The sequence below is a fragment of the Eleutherodactylus coqui genome, chromosome 9 (genome assembly GCF_035609145.1).
Source record: "Eleutherodactylus coqui strain aEleCoq1 chromosome 9, aEleCoq1.hap1, whole genome shotgun sequence".
Lineage (NCBI taxonomy): Eukaryota > Metazoa > Chordata > Amphibia > Anura > Eleutherodactylidae > Eleutherodactylus > Eleutherodactylus coqui.
In genome coordinates, this window is record NC_089845.1 from 79348138 (window position 1) to 79369348 (window position 21211).

Sequence of the window (21211 nt, forward strand, 5' to 3'; positions counted from 1 at the left end):
ACGGTAAAAAGCGCTTGTGTGAGAAAGGCCTAAGAGTTTGGCCTTGTTAGTTATTTTGACATAGTTAATGTGCATTGACTTATCCTTGTAATGCCGGCCACTATTTTTGGTTTCTGCTAGTTTATTGGATTGTAATAAATCTACTTATATATTATGTTTTATACATCGGTTACATTTCTGCAGCTGTTCTTGAAATGTTTCCTGTTTTATCTCATATAGTGTTGCACTTATTTTTTTTCTGTGGTTACAAACTATTCTTTAAAATCTGAATCTACATTTCCCCATTATTTTCGTCTCTCCACGTCGCGGCTGAAAATCACATGAACGGTAGAAAGCCGCGACCAAGTCATGGCTAAATCTCCTGTTTTTCCGTCCTCTGACACGTATATGCGCTGCAGTACAGAATTGCGTCTGACAGCGTCAATAAAAGCTCCCATAGAAGCCTATGGGAGCTGCTGGCAAGGGGAGGGGGAGGGACTATAGCAGCGCTTGCCTCCCTCTCCCTCCCCAGCCTGTGGGAGCTGCCAGAAAGGGGAGGGACTTTAACAACGTGAACCGCTCCTAAACTCCGTCCCCCTTCCCTTTTCAGACAGCTTTCATAGACTCCCATAGGAGTCTACGGGAATGGATGGCGTATTTTGGCAAAAGATAGGATAAGTCCTTTCTTTTCTGGACGCGCTATCTTTTCCGGCTGGCCAATTTTATGCACCGAAAAATTGTCCATCTGAGCCATTGCATTGGAATCCAATGCTTCAGATGGTCGCGATTTTCGGCTGGTGTTTTATCGCGTCAAAATAGTTGCGATAAAACGCCCTTGTGAACGAAGCCTCACCGGAATGGTGCAAAATAGTTTGTAATGGAATTACAGGGAACTTATCAAGTTTTTGCTATGCAATCTACGCAAACCCTGACTGCGCATGCGCACCTCAGCTCTCCGTGACTTGTTGAAACATCAGTGGCGTACTGTGCATGCGCCTTCAGGTTACTCCCACAGTCATCTGACCTCGGATGCAGTGGGAGTAATGGTCCTCAAGGCGCATGCGCAGTACACTGTTGAAGTTACAACTAGTAAAAGAGAGCTGAGTTGCGCAGGCACGGGCAGGGTTTGCTACGGCGCCTGTGTGGGATTACAGGGAAGAAGAGAAATCAGTATGCATGCCTATAAAGAATAGTGGTGTGCCTGGTGCGGCGCTGAGGGAAGAATCTGACTCTTTTCTGCGAAATCTGACTCTTTTCAGCTCATTAGAATACAGCAAGGGAAAACTTCAAAAGCAGATTGTAAAGGTATCGGGGAACTTATTACGAAACCAAATAGCGATAAGGCATCTCATTAGCCACACTGTTAAAGGTTTATCATGTATTGCATGTCAAAAACTTGATGACAGGTCCCCTTTAATGTAAATTAAAAGTAGTGCTGCTAAATTAATAGCATATTCTGACTTGTAACATGAGATTGGCAGCAGCCACAGTGATGGCCCCCCACCAAAGAGATCTCCTGACACATTTAAATGACATGTCAGAAGATGTTTTTCTTTACATTTTTTTATTTTACATTTTTAAGTATAAGCATTAAACCAGGTGAAATTAACCCTTTCCGATCCAATTTGTATTCTGGTTTTCCTAGGGGGCTTACTCTATATTTGCTGTTAAACAACAGCGCTATATGTTGGCTAAAGCCAGTACTGCATGAGGCGAAACAATGTATAGGCTCCGACAGCAGAGAGGCTGGCAATATACAGTAAGAGAACGCCGACGGACGTCTTCCAACATCGGAGCTGTGCAGCCTTAAATCATAATGTCTTTAGACGTCAGACAGTGAATTGGAAAGGGTTAATGCTGATAACTTAACATGTCCACAAATATAAAAAAATGAGGTAACTCAGCATAAAAGAAACTAATGCTAATAAGACAAATGATAGCTTGTTAAGGGTGATAAGGAAGCGGGAAAGACATGTCAGAAGATGTTAAAGAACGTGCAAGGGTTTTTCCACTATGATATTTGTTCCCTATGCGCTGGGGATAAATGTTGATTTCACTTTTGTGGGATGGAGGGAGATTAATGTGCTTGACAATCTTTCTCTGCCTCAATAGAAGTGAAGGGATTGGTGGTCAGTAGAGATGAGCGAACACGTTCGGCTCCGCCCCTTTTTCGCCCGAACACCGAACTTTGCGAACACTTCAGTGTTCGGGCGAAAAAGTTCGGGGGCCGCCGTGGCAGCGCGGGGGGGTGCGGCGGGGAGTGGGGGGGAGAGGGAGAGAGAGAGGGCTCCCCCCTGTTCCCCGCTACTGCCGCCCGCGCCGCCGCGCATCTCCCCGCCCCCCGGCGGCACCCGGACACTTACGCGCGAACACTGCAGTGTTCGGCAAAGCCGGTGTCCGGGTGCGGATGTGTCCGTAACGGACACGTTCGCTCATCCCTAGTGGTCAGTCACACATGCACATCACTGCTCCATTCTTATGGAAAATTTGTGGAGCACAAATCTTGGGATCACTAGGACTCCAAGCCGTTGGACCCCCCAATGATCCAATACTTATTCCCTATCCGATGCATAGGGGATGAGTGTCATTAGCGAGAAAACCCCTTTAACAGTATTGGTAGATGCTCAAAAGTTGTTACGGAGTGATGCCGCCGCTCACCTTCTAGGCTTGTGGTCGGTCACTCCTGTAACATGGTGCACGTCCTTCTCAGTCTCCGCTTGCTCCTGGGACTCTGCACATAGAGCTCTTGTGCACTCCTGCCCACTTTCTTAAAGGGCCACTGAGCGCTCCCTAATTCCATTCCACTCACAAATCACTAGCCAGCATCTGCAATATTAAGCCTCCACACTCTAAGGTGGACGCGTAAACAATTGGGCTTGTATTAGCCCCAGTTCATGTGTTCCTGGTTTTTACCTGTGCCAGTTCTGACTATTCTGACTTCTGTGCTCCCTGACCTCAGCTCTGCATTTTGGACTGAGATGACACAGAAGGCTCTCTCCTAGTCTTCACCGTAAAACTAAAAAGTGAACTGCAGGGAAACAGATAATGTCAGCCTCCAATGGTTAGTGGGAACACTGGAATATTTCAGGATTTAGTTAAATGGATAGTCACAGAGAAAAATCACCAGAAAGAAAAAAGAAACTTAAAGGGGTTGTCTCGCGGCAGCAAGTGGGGTTATACACTTCTGTATGGCCATATTAATGCACTTTGTAATATACATTGTGCATTAAATATGAGCCATACAGAAGTTATTCACTTACCTGCTCCGTTGCTAGCGTCCCCGTCTCCATGGATCCGTCTAATTCTGATGTCTTCTTGCTCTTTTAGACGCGCTTGCGCTGTGCGGTCTTCTCCCCTTCTCCTAGGTCCAGACACGAGCGGCGTTCTGGCTCCGCCCCCTTCTTTGCGGCATCGCGTAGCTCCGCCCCATCACATGTGCCGATTCCAGCCAATCAGGAGGCTGGAATCGGCAATGGACCGCACAGAGCCCACGGTGCACCATGGGAAAGGACCCGCGGTGCATCGTGGGTGAAGATCCCGGCGGCTATCTTGGTGAAGTAAGAAGAAAGAAGAAGGAAGACGTCGCAGAGCGGGGATTCGGGTAAGTAATATGTTGGTTTTTTTTTTAACACATCCCTTGTGGTTGTCCTGCGCCGAACGGGGGGCCTATGGGAAAAAAAAAACGTTTCGGCGTGAGACAACCCCTTTAATGTTAATAACTTATAATGTATCAGTAGAAAACAACAGAAACATCTAATTATATTTAATAGAATTATAATTTTTGAGATGAATAAACAAAAAGTGAGTTCCAGGAAAGACAGCTTTGCTGTATAAGAATATAATTACTAAAATATTAATTAAATTATTTCAACCCTTGGTTAGTGGGGAAGAAAAATATCTAAATGAGAGCTAGTATCTATGATACCAGAAGTGGTTATTTATCTACCCACTTTGCAGACATCATCGAAACATACTGGATTTTAGGTCTGACCTGCACAAATGATAAACACTACCATTGATTAACCCTTTCCAATCCAATTTGGGGTTTTCTAAAAGGCTTTCTCTTTTAGCTGTTATACAACAGTGCCATCTGCTGGCTAAAGCCAGTGTGTGTACACCCGAGAGGCTCTGACAGGGAAGTGGATAGCAATAGATGGTAAGAATACCCTGTCGGACGTCTTCTGACATTGGAGCTGTACAAGCTTCAATCAGAGTGTAGGAAGATGTCAGACAGTGGATTGGAAAGGGTTAACAGATTTGGACTCTGAGCTAATCATGGGATAGGCCTTAACTCTTTACTGCTAGTGGTCCAACAATGGGGTTCTCACCAGAGGAAGGGGCCATGAGCAATGTGCCCCATTTATTGGTTCATACAGGCACAGCAGCTTGTCCATACCCATGGCTGTTCTTGGTACTGCAGCGTGTTCAAATTCATTCGCTAACTGTAGCGTTGTAGTTCTTTCATTTTGCTAAAAGTGAGAGTTTATGGGTTGTGCCTTTTATTGGCCCCCTTTTCGTTGATTTTATTTTTATTGCATACAGATCAAAGTACAAATACTTTCACTTTTTGTAGCTAAAGTGTACATAAAAGGAAGTGGAAAATTGTGACATAAGAAGCAAGATCATTCTGTATCCGAAGAGAGAATATAGTTATGTAAGTGCGCAGAGAGAAGTTTGTTATACGGTATACGGTAGTGCTAAATAAGTTTCAGTTACTCAGGAGTTGCAAAGGAGTAAAAAGAAAAAAAAACCTATGTGACCAAAAGTTGCAAAAATGAAAAAACTATGGAAAGATAAGGGATGGGAACTATAATGAATAATAGCAAGGATAAAAATTAAGGACAGCAGTTATGGAACAATAAACCTTTTAGTCAAAGGTTGTATAGACCGATGAATCATAAATTCAGGGGACTTACCTATTGTCTAGTGGGGTTCCCGCCTGGGAGACTCCAATAGCACCTCCAAATCCCAGTAGGCTTATAACAATGAAAAGAGGCTCCCCTCATAGTCTTCCATATCCTGTGGCACCAGGAGAGCTGCAGATCGGTTTATTCCCACTAGCACAATGCAAAGTATTCCAATGTAGGAAAAAATAAAAAACTCTACGCCACCACGTCAACGTGGAACGCACGTTGGGCCACGTGTATGCGCCTTACAGCGTTCCAAGACACGTTCACGCATGCTCCCTCTTTGGTCTTTCAAACCCAGAAGTTGACGCCGCCACAGCGGCGAATGTGCCGGCAGCCATGATGATTGTGAGTAAATGTATCTGTATAAATGTCTGTGATAAGTTGGTATGTGTTTATGCTTGATAAAGTCGCCAGTGAGCAACGAAATGCGTTGCATTGTTATTGAATGAAAGTTTATCCATATGTGATAAAGGCTACCTAGACATTTTTTTCCTAAGGAGCGCAGAGAGTTTTTAATTTTTTTCTACATTGGAATAATGAATAATAGGGAAGGGAATAATGGCGGAAAAATACAATGGGTGTACAGAGTAAACTTTATGAAAGAGGGAACTACTAAAAGAGTGTTATAATAGAAGGAACTAGACCTCCAAGTGTACAGGGGGTTGGGAGGAGCTGTCCCCATGTAGAGGTTGACAGAGGCAATAAGAAACATGACCATTAGCATATTGAGCGTTTAGTGACAGGAGCAAAAAGCTGACTTAGTAGCTTATAATAATATTATCCATGTTGTTATTCGTACACAGTTGTAGCCAGGAGGGGGGCAGCTATTTAGATACAGTGCTAGCGCAGCACATTGAATCTTCGCCCTGAGTGAAGGAACGCCTGGTTATAACTCTAATTTATTACAGGACCAGTAAGCTCAATGGACTGTTCAATCAGGGTTAGTAAGGACAGCAATCTGGATGAAAATAACCCTTGAATGTCCAGTATAAAGTAATGGTCTAATAATTGGAAAACTTGGTTCACACCCATCTGATAAAGGATGTTAACATAAAGTGTAACTAATTACTAATTACCTCTAACGATCAGTAGAAATCACTGAAAATAACTAACTTTGGTTTATCAATTACATTAATCAAAATCTACCAAGAAAAGCATGGAATAAACAGTTATTTTTGGACCTAGTATAAAGGGTGAAAAGAGGTGGCAGGATGTCTTTGCCCTTCTACCAAAAGCATCATCAGCATTACGGCCGTGATTACCGCAGCACAGAACTGCAGTCTACCTTAAGCCAGTACCACCATGAAGAGAAGCGTCACTCTGCGGCACGCAGCAGCCGTCTTGGGTAACTGTTCTTCCTTATAAATGCAGTTCTTCTAATTTGGTTTTCGGTGTGAACGGTACTAATATTTCCCACAACCCCAACGTGAATGGATGAAAGAATTCCAGACTTCTGTTATCTATTGTAATCTTCTACTGGAATGTTCTTTCAACATTATCCACTTGCCCTCCTCTGTTTCCACCTCTCATCATTATTCATCATTATTATTTATCATCTGTTCCCTTAATATTACTTTCCATCCTAAGCTTTGCTACATGAGCAATTTTTCATTGCGCCCATCTAAAACCTTCAGCATTTTCAGCTCCATGGAATCAATCACTTCTACAAAATTTAGGATGGTCATAGTTTATCTTCCGACACTGAGCTCATTGAATGTACCTCAAAGGCATTTGGATAATTACATCTTTGAGTCTGAATACTTGAGTGAGTCCTGCGCAGGCTGTTATGACACATCAGGACTTGTGAACACGGGATTACTCATTCAACATCCTGGGATACATTTGTCAATCACCAGTGATTAGTCCTAATTTGTCAAGTCATGTTTGTAAATGTCAAGCCTTATTTTATTGGCTGATCAGCCGTGGTCATCTCTAATGTGGTTTAGAAAATGCTTACTAATTATGGTGCTCTACCAAGTGCTCGAATTACAATAAATGTATGTTGCAAATATATGGCACAAATGTCCCGATCTATGTTTTAAAATGTGATACCATAATCGCGCAAACAAAAATTGCTTGTGTAAATCTGTCCCTACTGCTCCCTGTATATGTAGCTGGTACCGCAACACGTTCTGTCAATGTTTGATCTTCTTTCATTCATGTGTCAATTTTTAGGTCTTCCTCCAAGTGCACTGATACCAAAGAACATAGTTTTATTCCTCGACTACGGGAAAAATACAGCACTTTCTGTTTAGTCCTAAAGCAAAAAATTGAAAATTCAGGTTCTCCACCAACCCCTTCTAGGCCACCGCTTAGGACCTATCAGTTCTCCTGACATGTCGGTGTATTAAATACTCGTATTCTTCATGAAATAACAATTCTGGACTCTTTTTTTCTTAGAACTCTAATACCATTATGCGGTTGCTCTGTTATTTCTCCTAGGAATGTATTAGGATATTGGCAACTGGGTGTTACCAATTGGGAGAGGGTTCCTCCTACACAATGTGACAAAGTCCAATCAGTGCTAACAGTATCAGACTGTGTAAGGACATACCTCTTTTTCAAGGTGAATGGTAACACCCAGTTGTCAATTTATTTATAAGTGTTCAGGAGCAATAACACAATGCTGAGTTATGAAAATAGATTCTTTAGCAATTTTATTTCTATTTCATGGGGAATTTCAGTAGACATGTGAAGGGTGCTGACAGGCTCTTTTTAAAGGGTTGCCTGGTATAATAGTGGAAGAAGGTTTTCCTGTTCAGGACCCCTCTATAGTAACAAGATCTGATAGAATGTGTGGCTCTATCAGCCCATTAAAGAGGCTTTCCGGTAGAAAAACATAGCTGCTTTGTGCTATTGCATCTCAGCTGTATTGAAGTGATTGGAAGCTGAGCTGTAATACCAGACACAACCTATGGACAAGGGTGGCACTTGGAAGAAGGCAGCCATGTTTATCTCACCCTGGACAATCCCTTTAATCGTCTTAATGGATGCTGTGGTATCCTGATCAGCACATCATCAGTGTTCCGTTTTCCGCTAATAGACCCGAGTGCCCTTTTGATCCTGTACTGTCATCCACCCCTGAGCAGTTTTGTCATGAGCAGTCTGCAAACGAATGGGCCGCTCATGCCGATGCTGCTCAGGAGAATTGGCACCTAACAGGATTTAGCCGCAGGCTAGAAGAGAACTCCAAAATAGTACATGAGGTAAGTAAAATTTAAAGCATACCGTATGTACAGTAACATAATTAAGGGCAAAAGCTGAATTTCAGTTTTTTTGCCTGAAGTGCAATACTTTATAGGAGTTTTTTGGCACTACAATATTGATTACCTATCCTTAGGCCAGGGTCCAACTTCTGATACCACCATGATCAGCTGATTGAAGGGGCTGCTGCACTTCAACAAGTGCTGTGGCCTCTTCAGTGTTTACCCGGCATAGCACTGTACATTACTTTGTTACTGTATATGGTATTGCAGTTGAATCCCATTCATTTGAATGAGACGGAGCTACAAAAAGGCAATGTGACCAATGAATGAGATGTCACAATCATGAAAAAGAGGCAACAGGGGCGGGACAATACACAAGCTTCTTCAAGCAGCTGATTGGTAGGAGTGCAGGGAGTTGGACCCCTACTGACCTTATCTCGATGACCTGGTTCTCAATAATTAAAGTCTAGGAAAACCCCTTTAAATATACTACAATGGTCTAGGTGTGATCTCTTACATAATATTATTTTCCTGCCATATTACTGTATTCCTCTCTGCTACATTGCTAATTGAATTTCAGATATAATGCACGTCATAATGTTCTGCTGTCTGTATTACCTTTGCATTGTTATACTTTCAGATTTATATACTTTATTGTTTTGTACATTTTATAGCATTATCTGTGGAAAATGCCTTTAACAATTGTCTGTGTAATCTTATTACAGGTAAGTTTCAATGAAGTTAACCAGATTATAACCCAATGCACACGACGCAGTTTTGCTGTCATTATTTCATGCTTTTTCTTCAGCAAAAGGCTTCTTTCCCACAACCGTATATCGGCCGCCGTTTTCACGGCCGGCTGATATACGCTACATTGGGAGAGATAAAACTGGTAAAATCAAACTGGTAAATCAAACGTTTATGCGCCCGTTCAGGTGGCATGGGTCCTGGTGCATATACACCGAGACTGCCATGCCGTCACCCCTTTCCCCTCCTTCCCCCTTGCAGGCTCACCTCTGCTCTCCTCCCCGCTCGTTCTTTGCAATGAAGTAGGGGGGGTGGGCTAAGCGCCGCCGCATCCTGCATACTTCCATTGCTAACTGTGGACAAGAAGTGGGAGGGGTGGGACTAAGCCCTGCCCCGCCCCTTTTCATTGCAAAGATCGACTGGGGAGGAGAGCAGAGGTGAGCCTGCATGATGTGAAGATAGCAGAGCGAGGGAGTTTAGCAGCCACACTGCTAAACTCCCTCCTATCTCCGGCCGCTGCCATGGGTTCCCATAGGAACCCATGCAGCAGCCAATGTATTCCAATGCAAAAGATAGTTCCAGGACTATCTTTTGGGCCCAACGTAAAAACGCCCGGCGCTATATTGGCCTGGCCAGGCGCTTTTACATCTCAGGAATACGGCCATGTGATCTGATGCATTGGAATCCAATGCATCAGATCACAGTTTATGTCAGCCAACCATGAAAACGGCCAGCCGATATACGCTCATGGGAAAGAGACCTAAGCAAAACTTGGACCATAAAAAAAGTTATAGGAATGACTTAGGCCTCATGTTCACGGGCAAAAGAAGAATTAAAATCCGCAGCGGATTTTAACTCTTCTCCTGCCCGCGGATCCGCACCCCATAGGGATGCATTGACCACCCGCGGGTAGATAAATACCCGCGGATGGTCAATAAAAGTGATTTTTTTAAAAATGTAACATGAAAAAATCTGGACCATGCTCCATCTTTGTGCGGGTCTCCCGCGGGGACGGCTCCCGCGGGCCTCTATTGAAGCCTATGGAAGCTGTCCGAATCCGCGGGAGACCAAAATAGGAATTTACTTACCTGCTCCGGATCTTCCCTTCGCCGCGGCTTCATCTTCTCCCCGTCGTGGCCGGATCTTCTTTCTTCGGGACGGCGCATGCGCGGGGCACGTAACCGACGTGCCCTGCGCATCCGCCGAGCCGAAGAAAGAAGATCCGGCCGCGACGGGGAGAAGATGAAGCCACGGCGAAGGGAAGATCCGGAGTGGGCGAGAGGTGAGTAAATTCTTATTTTTTTGTCTCATGTCCGCGGGGCAGGAGGGACCCGCTACGGATTCTCCATGGAGAATCCGTAGCGGGCCTGATTTTCCCCATGGACATGAGGCCTTAGTCTTCTCTCTGCTTTTTATTTTATACAGTTCCAGTTTTGGCTAACAAAATGCATTTAAAAACTGAATCAAAATTGAAAGAGACATTAAATCTATTAAATCATAGAAAAAGGTCATACTTGTTGATACAAAGGTACAAGGGCAAGCACAAACTCCATTTGCCAACAACAAACAGAACAGGCCAGATTCTATGTAGCATTTCGCCTTTTTTGTGTAATGCTGGGAATTGCTGCTCATCCTTTTACCTTTATATCAGCAAGTAGGACCTTTTTCTGTGACTTTTGTGTGAATGAGGCTTAAAGGGGTTGTCCCGCGGCAGCAAGTGGGTCTATACACTTCTGTATGGCCATAATAATGCACTTTGTAATGTACATTGTGCATTAATTATGAGCCATACAGAAGTTATAAAAAGTTTTTCACTTACCTGCTCCGTTGCTGGCGTCCTCGTCTCCATGGTTGCCGTCTAATTTTCGCCATCTAATGGCCAAATTAGACGCGCTTGCGCAGTCCGGGTCTTCTTATCTTCTCAATGGGGCTCCGTGTAGCTCCGTGTAGCTCCGCCCCGTCACGTGCCGATTCCAGCCAATCAGGAGGCTGGAATCGGCAATGGACCGCACAGAAGCCCTGCGGTCCACCGAGGGAGAAGATGCCGGCGGCCATCTTCACCGGGTAAGTATGAAGTCACCGGAGCGCGGGGATTAAGGTAAGCGCTGTCCGGTGATCTTGTGTAACCCCTGCATCGGGGTTGTCTCGCGCCGAACGGGGGGGGGGGGGGGTGGAAAAAAAAAAACCCCGTTTCGGCGCGGGACAACCCCTTTAACACACGAACCAATGAACAAACCAAATAAGACCCTTATTTTCAAATGTCTACCAAAGAAATTCAAAGACCCCCTCAGGAAACTATAGGTTGTATCTCACAGCAATCTACAGTCTGCATATACCGTAGTATATAGGAGACGAACTGCATTAATTAAATGCAATCTGAAAGAAGCTGAAATTAGAATATCCTTGGCATTCAGGTCATTTATTCCATATTATTTCTGTAGGAGAAAAAGAGCAGACTCCAGCATCAAGAATCCTAATAAAGCTTCTGTATTACAGAGTTGTTGAACTAATATTCGTGTAGGCATATCTCAGTGGCTGTGACATGCTTTTGACATATTGTTGTAAGACGTCTGTAATAAAGATAGCATAGGGTTGGGATAGGGTGTAACTGTTTAGGTCATATTCTTTGTTTAGCTTGCTTTTTTCTGAGCACTTGCTGTTTGAGCTGGGTGGAGCTGTGAAGTTCCCAACTACCATAGTTGTAGATTGAATAGGGTGTGTTCTAATTAACAAAAGAGCTAGCACAAATGAATGTGCCTAATTAAGCTGTACCTGTATTTAAGGCTGCATTCACACGAATGTATATCGGCTCGGTTTTCAGGCCGAGCCGATATACGTCGTCCTCATCTGCAGGGGGGGGGGGAGGATGGAAGAGCCAGGAGCAGGAACTGAGCTCCCGCCCCCTCTCTGCCTTCTCTCCGCCCCTCTGCACTATTTGCAATGGGGAGAGGCGGGACGGGGTGGGGATAATTCTCGGAACTTAGCCCCGCCCCCTTTCATTGCAAATAGTGCAGAGCAGCGGAGAGGAGGCAGAGAGCGGGCGGGAGCTCAGTTCCTGCTCCGGGCTCTTCCATCCCCCCCCCCCTGCAGATGAGGATGACGTATATCGGCTTGGCGTGAAAACCGAGCCAATATACGTTCGTGTGAATGCAGCCTCAAGGCACATTCACAGGAGTGTTTTAGCACAGCTAACTTAAGGCCCATTTACACCAGAAGATGATCGCTCAAATGACAGTTTGAGTGATAGCTTTGAGCGATCATTTTGCATAAATAATTAAGCAGCTATTAAGCAGGATTATGATAACCTGTTGGTTGGTTGCTCAAAAGGCAATAAAGGGAGATATTGTAATTATTGATGACCCCAACATGTGTGATATTGATTGGAATACTTCTAATGCATTTACAAGCAAGAATAGGAATTTGATACAGGAACTTAGAGAAGCATCTCGTAAAACAGTTTGTTAGGTCATCAACCAGAGATGAAAAGAATGAATTAAGAGGGTCAAATAAAACAGCAGGAGTGTATGTCCAGTGGAGACTATTAAAAATGGCCCTCTTAAAAGAAACTAAACTAAGCAAATTAGTAAAACTAAAAGGAAAAAGAAACCAACATGGTTCATTAAAGAAGTTTATGTTTATGTGTACAGCATCCCTCACACTCCACCTCGCCATGTGGTGCACATCTCCAGCCCCTTAACCTTCTCTATCACCCCATTACTTGTAGTATGTAAGCTCGTTGGAACAGCACCCTCACCCCTATTGTTTCCATCAACTGATCACTATGTAACCGTGGCTCTGTGATTTTTGTACTTTTGTCTTTCTGTATTCCCCCTGTCTATGTAAGCGCTGTGGAATATGTTGGCGCTATACAAATAAAGATTATTATCATAGTAAAAGAAAAGAAGTCTGTCTATAAAAGGTTTAAAGAAACTGGGAGAGTAGCTGATAGAAAACCGTACAAAATAAGACAGAATGAGGCAAAACCTAATGCTGCTAAAGCACACAAGCAGGAAGACATAGTTAAATCTAAAACCTTTATCAGGTATATTAGTGACAGAGGGAAAATTGTGGACTAACAAAAATTAGAAATAGGGATAATTTAGAAAACCAGTGATTGGAAAAAAAAATCTGTACTGAGCATGACCGACGGCGAGCCACCGGGTCCATCCGCAATACAGATTTAAACAGGTACGTGCAGACGGGAACAGGACCAAATTCCACTGCGGACTCCTGCATGGGGAATCCCACCCTTCCGTGTAGGACCGGACTTATTTCAGAAGGCTTCTGGCTCATCCAGATGGTTGTATACAACTTTAAATAGAAATATAGCTTAATGACAGCATAAAATTATCACCCAGCCCGTCCTTGCTGCCCTTTTCATGTTTTAGCAATGTTCTTGGAGACAACTGGCTTGCTCTTTGCCCTCCTTGCTGGCACTCTATACTTGTTCAGAATTTGTTTGATGATGGATATATGAACATTAACATTAGCGAGTGCTGGAGAAGCTTGTAGATCTTTGGATATTACATCGGAGATGCTTGTGCTATATGTTTACAACCCTTCTTGGATAGAGTAAGAAATTAGTGTTAATGAATAGGAGCTGTAGATAAAGTATAGCCACAGATCATAGCTCTGCCCTAATAGAACTGAGCTAAAAAAGCAGCCAAGGAGGAAGATCTGATGACAAATAGATATCAGGTAATCATCCCCTGTAGGTACTGACCTGCATATCATGTTTGAGCTCCTGACTGGAGGGTCACTTTAAGTTAGAAGTACATTCAGGCCTTGTTCACACAATGCATTTTTGCATGCATTTTTTTCTAGCCAAAAAATGGTTGCATGCAAAATAGAGGAACTTATAAAGGAAAATACTATCCTTATTACTATTGCCGATTTTGGCTGAGAAAAAAAACTCATGCACCAAATCTTAGGTTATTTATGTGCTCCTTATTCTTTCTACAATGTTAGTGTAAGGGTGCTTTCCTATCTACGCTGGGGACTCCACTTTCCTGCTCCGTTTGGGGAGCAGGAATGTAGAATCCCCACGGTCGTATGGTTTCATCTGTGGACAAAACCGATCACCCCAGGGTGGACCCCATTGGCTGTAATGGGGTCCGTCCACCTTTCGCTTAGCTGCCCAGTTTTGGAACAGAAGAAAAAGCACCTTTATTATTCCAGTATTTGCAGCTTGATCTGCGACGGAACCGCTATCTGGAGGTCCCGACGCAGATGTGAAACTGACCTTAGACCACATATTTGTACAGTGTGTGAAATAAACTATCAACTATTATAGTAATGCATTTTTATTGTATCTGCTACAGAATATCATCCCATAAATCAATAGAGGATACATCATATAAGATGAGTCCTAGGGCAAAACGATCAAAGATTTTAGCCGCTGTTGCAGATCAAGAAAATGAAGATCTAACCTACGTAGTTCCTGTCTTCAGAGGACGGTACGTGTAGATTATGTTTATTCTTGTATCCAGCCATTCAATCCTTGTGACTTTTACATCACACCTGTTCTACAAAGTTTCCTATGACATGCACCATAAAATGCATTCCATGCCAGAATATCAGTGGGAATGAATCCGGCAATCGCTTTTTGTTGCCTGTCTGCCGCATAGAAAACCCATGGAAACTGGCTTATGTTACATGCACTGGGCTTTATGTGTAAGAACTGTGCAGATAATAAGTGTCAGGGTTTCTCATAGCAGCCAAACAGATGCAGGCTTGGAATTAAAGAAGTAACTCTACCAGTTGTTATGACAACGTTAGTTAGTTTTTAGACTTCATGTATCATCATATTAATGATTCTGCCACTGACCATATATTAGGGGATTTATATTTTGTCCCAGGAACCTCCAAGCCATTTCAATTAAATGCATTCTCAATATATTTAAATTGCAGTCAAGAATATGTCAGTGGGATCACTGATACGGAGGAAGAAAGAATCAAGGAGACAGCAGGATATGTTGCTCGGAGGAACCTACTTGCATCCGGAGAAGGAATTAGTGTGTCCAGAAGCGCTTCTTCATCTCTAGCACATTCTGCAGCATACCAGAAGAAATCCAGGAGTGTTTCCATACGTGAACAGGCAGAACGTCTTGCTCTCAAAAAGACGGTAACAGTGTTGGGAAATGGAAATATCCAAATGAATAAATGCTGTGTTAAGGCCCATTTAGACACAACGATAATCGCTCAAAAGATGTCACTCAAGCGACTTTTGAGCGATCATCTTTGTGTCATTTACAGCGCAAGATGATTGCTCAAGATGAGCGATCACCTTGCGCTGCCAGTTCAGTTGAGGATGCAGAAGACAAGCGGGGTGTCCCCGCTTGCCTTCTGCATTCAGCTGTTCCCCGCTCCGAGCGCCCGGCTCTTATACAACCAAGCGCTTGGAGCGGAGGATGCAGAAGATAAGCGGGGTGTCCCAGCTTGTCTTCTGCATCCAGCTGTTCCCAGCTCCGAGCTCCCGGCTGTTATACAGCCAAGCGCTCGGAGTGGAGGATGCAGAAGACAAGTGGGTGTCCCTGCTTGCCTTCTGCATCCAGCTGTTCCCCGCTCCGAGCTCCCGGCTGTTATACAGCCGAGCGCTCAGAGCGGAGGATGCAGAGGATAAGCGGGGTGTCCCCGCTTGTCTTCTGCATCCAGCTGTTTTCTGCACGGAGCACCCGACTGTTATACAGCCCAGCGCTCTGTGCGGGGTATGGCGAACAGAGCTGGACTGCTCTGTTCTTCATACCCAGCCTGTTATCAGGGAGCGTGATACAGCTGAAACAATAGTATCAGCTGTATCCCGCTGTGAATCCCTGATAAGGCTCATTGTCGTCTTTTGAGCGAATTTAGACACACAATCGTTGTGTCTAAATGGGCTTTCAGACTGGGGTGCCTAGGGCCGATCAGTAAAATTCATTCTGGGGGCCTCCTATACAGGTACATGCAAATATTACCTGATCTCCTTTCACGAATTCTCCTCACTGCTGCATTTTTCATATACTTCAATATAAAGGTGGCTGCGTTTGCATGCAGCCCTGTCTCCACGAAAGTATATGGGAAATCAAGCGGGCAAGAATAGTAGACTCCCAGTTACCCAATATGATCCTCTGCCTAGCTTATGCGGTAGCTGGTGGCCTACTCTGGCTTAGGGCCCACTGGGGGCTTCACCTGTTCCCCCTGTGGGCCAGTCAGACCCTGAATAAATACTATTTCTTGGAGCTACCCAGAATATCATAGCTTTAGTGGTTGTTGTAATGGATAGAAGTAGCTCCTATGCTTGAAGGTTTCATTCTTAGTTCTTAAAGTAAAACAGTCTGTGGACTAGAAATAGCATTATCTACCAACGGGTGTTTTCACATTTACGGGTTTCATACAGTTTTTTCTTTTTTAAGATAAAACTAGGAGTAGTTATAAAAACGTAGAAGTAAAATCCTTCTCATATACACTACTTTTCTTCTCTTTATGATCCACTCTTGACATTGGCTTTAAAAACTGTATCAAAAAAGTACCTAAATGCACATGGAGACCAGGTGGAAATGCTGCAGAAATAATCTGGAACATAACCCAGCAGAATCCATTTGCTAAGCTTTGAACCGTTACATGACAAGTAGGGAAATCCAGGGCCTTTCTGCAAGTAAACCACAGCAGACATGGCATGGTATGCAGATCCTAATTTCCATAACATGTCCTAACTGCTGTGCTGATTTTTTCTTTCACTGCACATGAATGATGTTAGAAAACCCATAGCATGCATTATAGGTACACAGATGTACAGCTGCAAGAAAAACACATGAAATGGACTGGATTCCTGCACTAATTACTAATAAAATATGGTCTGATTGTCCTTCAAGTGTTATGGTGTGCCACCACCACTCCCCTTGCTCGCCTGCTATTGGGATTGCAGTCGGGCACCGTTCTCCTCCATGCGGTGTACACCACTCTTGCTCCACCACTTGCTCCCTGGTGTTTGCTTGCAGGTCCAGTGCATTTCACAGTCTCCCTCCAATCACCATCAACCTTCAGCTATGTTAGCCATTCTCCCCATGGAACATGCCTAAGGCCGCCTGCAGACGGGTGGAAATTACGCGGTGGGATTCCCGTGAAAGCCCTTGGAAGCTGCCATAGGATTGCGTTAGCAAACGCAATCCTAGGCAGACGGCTGCGGTTTGTCCGTGTGAAATGTCGCGTGGCAAACAAACCGCGGCATGCCCTATTTCTGTGCGGGCACAGAAATGTCACTCACGCCGGCGCATGAAAGATCTGGAGCTGCGGGGTGCGGGTGAGTACACGCTGCTCTCTGCAGGCGCTCGGGTCTGGTCCCGCGGTGAGAATTCTCGCTGCCGGATCTGACCCAGCCGTCTGCAGGCGGCCTAAGAAATCGGCCTCATTTGCCATTGTGACATTGTTAGTTTGAGTATTTCGGGTCTGATCTTTGCCTATGTTGCTGATTATTCTTACTTCTGTGCTCCCTGGCCTCAGCTCTGTACATTGGACTACATTATTGATTACTACCTGCCCTAACCTTCAACCTGGGCTTTGTTATTGCCACCTCATCAGGTCTTGCCACAGTATCTCAATAGGATTGTCAGGACTCTGACTTGGCCATTCCAAAACACAAATTATCTTGTTTAACCATTTTTTAGTTGATTTACTTGTGTGGTTTGGGTCATTATCTTGTTACATAACTCAGTGTCTCTTTAGCCTGAGGTTATGGACTGCTGCCCCTAATTTATCCTGTAAAATATTTTAATACACCTTAGGCCAAATTCAGGCAGCAGTATTTGGAAGCCAAAGCCTAGAATGAAACCTACAAACAAGAAGAATAATGGAATGATATGCATCTCTTCTGTATTTTGGACCAATTCCTGATTATGACTTACAAAACTTTATGCTGAGCAAATACTGCAGTTTGAATTGGAACTTAGAAGTAAATGTTCCCTTAAAGGAGATGTCCCGCGCCGAAACGGGTTTTTTTTTTTTTAACCCCCCCCCCCCCCCCCCCCGTTCGGCGTGAGACAACCCCGATGCAGGGGTTAAAAAAACCACCCGCACAGCGCTTACCTGCATCCCGGCGGTCCGGCGTCTTCATACTCACCTGCTGAAGATGGCCGCCGGGATCCTCTGTCTTCATGGACCGCAGGGCTTCTGTGCGGTCCATTGCCGATTCCAGCCTCCTGATTGGCTGGAATCGGCACGTGACGGGGCGGAGCTACACGGAGCTACACGGAGCCCCATAGAGAAGAGGAGAAGACCCGGACTGCGCAAGCGCGGCTAATTTGGCCATCGGAGGGCGAAAATTAGTCGGCACCATGGAGACGAGGACGCCAGCAACGGAGCAGGTAAGTATAAAACTTTTTATAACTTCTGTATGGCTCATAATTAATGCACAATGTACATTACAAAGTGCATTATTATGGCCATGCAGAAGTGTATAGACCCACTTGCTGCCTCGGGACAACCCCTTTAATGATTGAAAGCCGTTCATGCCCTGAGACAGCAAAGCAGCCGCAAACTATGATGTTCCCTCGACAGTGCTTTACAGTTGGGATGAGATTTTGGTGAAGGTGTGCAGTGTCCTTTTTACTCTAAACATAGTATTGTGCACTTGGGCTAAAAAGTTCCACTTCTGTCTTTTCTATTTATTAAACATTTTCCCAGAAGCATTCTGGAACATCCTTTTGGTCTTGGATAAACTTAAAGCGAATTGCAATCTTTCCTTTTGGGTAGCAGCAGCTTCCATCATGACGTCCTTTCATGAACACCATTCTTGCTCGGTGTTTCTCTAATAGTGGATACGTGAACAGAGGTTCTTGCAGTTTGTAGAGTCTTCTGTGGGTCTTTTGCTATTATTCTTGGTCATTTCTTGTCTCTTTCAGGATTGCCTAGGGAGAATAGCGACAGTCCTGAATTTTCTCCATCTGTGTATAATTTGTCTAACCATGGATTGCTGTACACCCAGGTCTTCAGCAATGTTTTTGCAGCTTTTTCCAGCCTCATGCATCTTTATAAAACATCTTCTAAAAGTTGTCTTCTTTCAGGCAATATTCACATTAAGCAATTTTTCTTGAAAACAGATTTATCAGTAACCAGGCTTTGTGTAGATGTATTTAATTGGCAAAGCACCTGGAAAACATACACTTCTAATCTCATCTACCTACTTGAAACACTTTTTGCCAATTAGTTGTTGGAAAAGTCATTGCCACAGATGTTCACTTGCTCTTTCTTCCTGCACTGTGAATATTTATGCAATGTGATCAGTAAAGTATGGGAACGTTGCAACTGTTATGTAACTGGTTTAGCTATATTGTGTTGGTCTATAATTGTGACCTAGATAGCAATCAGAACACATTTTATTAGTTATCCAATGCAGCAATCCAAAGCCTTCATTTACTTTTTCTTGCAACTGTAGAGTATGATGCCTTAGCAATGGTCACAGTATTGCAGATCCGTACAATTGGAGTTCTGTGCTGTGGATATTCATGACTTTTTCGGTTCATTGATAAGTTCTACTTGCAAGATGCAATATATCAGTCACAGCACACTTCTGTCATGGCTCACCCTCTCCTGCAGGGAGTCGCTGCTATGCTGCTTCTTCCTCTGCTCAATCTCTGAGTTCTGCCTGTAGGGGTCATGCATGCTCCTGCCCAGTCTCTTAAAGGGCAAGTGCGCACTCCTGATATTCTTCCCCCTCAAATCTTGTTCCTGCAACACATGTATTAGACATCCACACCCAAGGGTGCATGCCTAAGCAATTGTTCTCATACACAATTGTGACAAAGCCTAAGTTTTTCTGTATTTTTGGTTCTGTCCCTAGCTTGTTTATTGACTATTCTGACTTCTGTGCTCCCCGACCTCTGCTCTGTATCTTGGACTCTGCTTTTGTCTGCTGCCTGCCCTGACCTAAATCTTGGATTTTGTTTATACACCTGTGCTGCCAGACCTGACTAAAGGCCCTTTTACACACAACGATTATCGCTCAAAGGCCATCTTTTGAGTGATAATCGTTGTGTGTAAATGTGTGCCCATCGGTCACTTATCGGGCACTTTTCGTCCATCACTGAGTTCATCTCGGCTTAAACTCTGTTGTCCTTGATAAGAGGGACTGCACGCTGAGTTCTCAGCGGGCAACGCTGATAACATTCTTTAACAGCTGCTGTCCCGCTGGAGCACAATTTTGATGTATCTAGAGAACAGACCACCCGCTGTTCTCTAAATACATGCTAATTAATGCATTAGTACCTAATGCAAAATGATCACTCAAAACTGTCAGTTTCTGATGAATTTTGAGCAATCATCTGTGTATGTAAATGGACCTTAAGGTCTGTCTGTCTTTTATGCACCTGTTCAGACCTTCTGGTACCACACATTGCTGCAGTGCAGCATCAGCAGCTACAAAACCGGGACTATCTATGCATGTAACAGCTTGGGGACTCCACAGCAAATCCAGGATCCCACTTGGAGAGGTTAAGCGTAAAACCCGGGGTTTACCAGGTGCTGCCAGCTCAGTAAGCTCTGACAGTATGAAAGCTTGCATAATCTATGGGTGCTTTTACATGGGACCAGATGCTTGACCAGTTGTCCCAGAGATAATCGTTTCTTTGCTTCTACACAGGAGTGAGCATCGCTAACTAAATGGAGGCGAAGCGAGATGGTGATCGTTACAATCTGCCCGCCTCCATTCACAGTACGCAGACAGTCGTTCATAAGTAAACAAATGCCTGTTTACAAGGAACGATACGTCATTCAGTTATCTCCATGCAGAAACTGAATGGCAAACGAGAAGCGAGCAAGTTCTCGTTCGTTGTTCAGTCGGTTCATACGTTTACACTGATCGTTCCGATTCTCGCTGGATCGCAGGAATCCGAATGCTCTTTCCATGTAAAAGCACCCTATGTTCCAGGCAACCTAAGTGAGATGTTCTCTTCTGTGACCTGACTTTCACACCTCTGTGTACATTTCACACTAACCACACTAACGAAAGTAAATTAGCAAGCCTCCTGTGAAATGTGAGAGACCTCAGCTGCCTGGAAATTAGACAAGATTAAGAAACTGGAGTGCAGTTAGAGGGCATTCAAGTGCACCTGTAAACTAATTTGGAGGATTTGAGTAACATGACTCAAAATTAAATAACCATGGTGTTACTATTAGGCTGCTTCACATCTGCGTTAGGGTCAGTTCAGGGTTTCCGTCTTTCTGCTACATTTTTGCAGGAGAGAAACTGATATAAAAGGGGAAAAAACGAATTCATTTTTTCCCCATTTATTTCAATAGTTTTTCAAAAACATATCTTCGTTCATGTCACTTTTCATAGGGGACCACGTAAAAATTAAAAACTTAGTGAGGAACACCTGGATTTCCTAGTAAGAGAAT

At 44.0% G+C, this 21211-nt stretch overlaps 1 protein-coding gene across 1 annotated transcript in view; it reads left to right on the forward strand.

Moving 5' to 3' along the window:
- Positions 1-21211, forward strand: part of MYOM1 (myomesin 1) — a 102482-nt gene that overhangs the window by 12216 nt on the left and 69055 nt on the right. Inside the window, exons 2-4 of the mRNA XM_066579605.1 lie at positions 6075-6234; positions 14164-14298; positions 14753-14966. Of these exons, the coding sequence (XP_066435702.1) occupies positions 6101-6234; positions 14164-14298; positions 14753-14966 (483 nt within the window). The 5' untranslated portion in view covers positions 6075-6100. The remainder of the gene's footprint in view (positions 1-6074; positions 6235-14163; positions 14299-14752; positions 14967-21211) is intronic.